This window comes from Macrobrachium rosenbergii, chromosome 54 (assembly GCF_040412425.1).
Source record: "Macrobrachium rosenbergii isolate ZJJX-2024 chromosome 54, ASM4041242v1, whole genome shotgun sequence".
Classification (NCBI taxonomy): domain Eukaryota; kingdom Metazoa; phylum Arthropoda; class Malacostraca; order Decapoda; family Palaemonidae; genus Macrobrachium; species Macrobrachium rosenbergii.
In genome coordinates this window covers 61,295,635-61,296,319 of record NC_089794.1, presented here as the reverse complement: position 1 = coordinate 61,296,319, position 685 = coordinate 61,295,635, and the positions used below count along the sequence as shown (strand labels likewise).

Sequence of the window (685 nt, the reverse complement as noted above, 5' to 3'; positions counted from 1 at the left end):
AAAAGAGATTAATTATTGGTGGTGACATGAATGGACATGTAGGAAGGACCAGAGAGGGTACTGAGAAGGTGCATGGTGGCTGGGGAGTTGGAGAGAGAAATGATGAGGGAAAGAGACTTGTGGACTGCGCAGTGTCATTTGATTTGGCTTTTGTCTGCACCTGGTTTGAAAAGAAAGAAAATTAGTACATCACATACAAGAGTGGAGCAAGAGAAAGTCAAATTGACTTCTTCGTGTGCAGAAGATCATACCAGATAGAGGTGATAAATTGTAAAGTTTTAAATGGAGAGTCTGTGGCAGCACAGCCAAAGGTGGTGGTAATGGACCTAGAAATAAGGAACCCAGTAAATGTAGGCCTGCACGTGTCCCATCAACAATCAAGTGGTGGAAGCTGAAACAAGAGGAATAAACGTGGCAGGAATTTAATGAGAGAGTATTGAGGGAAACTAGATTGCTAGAGGGAGTGCAAGAATGATGGAGTCACAACAGTTTGGTGATAAAAGAGTGGGTGGAGAGGTGTTGGGAAAGACATCTGGAAAGAAACCTCCTGATGATAAGGAAACCTGGTGGTGGAATGATGAAGTGAAAGAGGTGGTGAAAACCAAAAAAGATGCAAAAAAGATCTGGGAAAAGTATGGACACCAAGAGGATAAGGAGAGGTACCAAAGACATAAGAAACAAGTAA

General features: G+C 42.3%; 1 protein-coding gene across 1 annotated transcript in view; it reads left to right on the top strand.

Annotated features, from left to right (window-relative positions):
- LOC136834712 (uncharacterized) overlaps positions 1–185 on the top strand; it is a 345-nt gene extending 160 nt beyond the window's left edge. The window contains exon 1 of the mRNA XM_067097295.1: positions 1–185. This exon is cut by the window's left edge and continues 160 nt beyond it. Within this exon, the coding sequence (XP_066953396.1) occupies positions 1–185 (185 nt within the window).
- Positions 186–685: the final 500 nt, after the last annotated feature.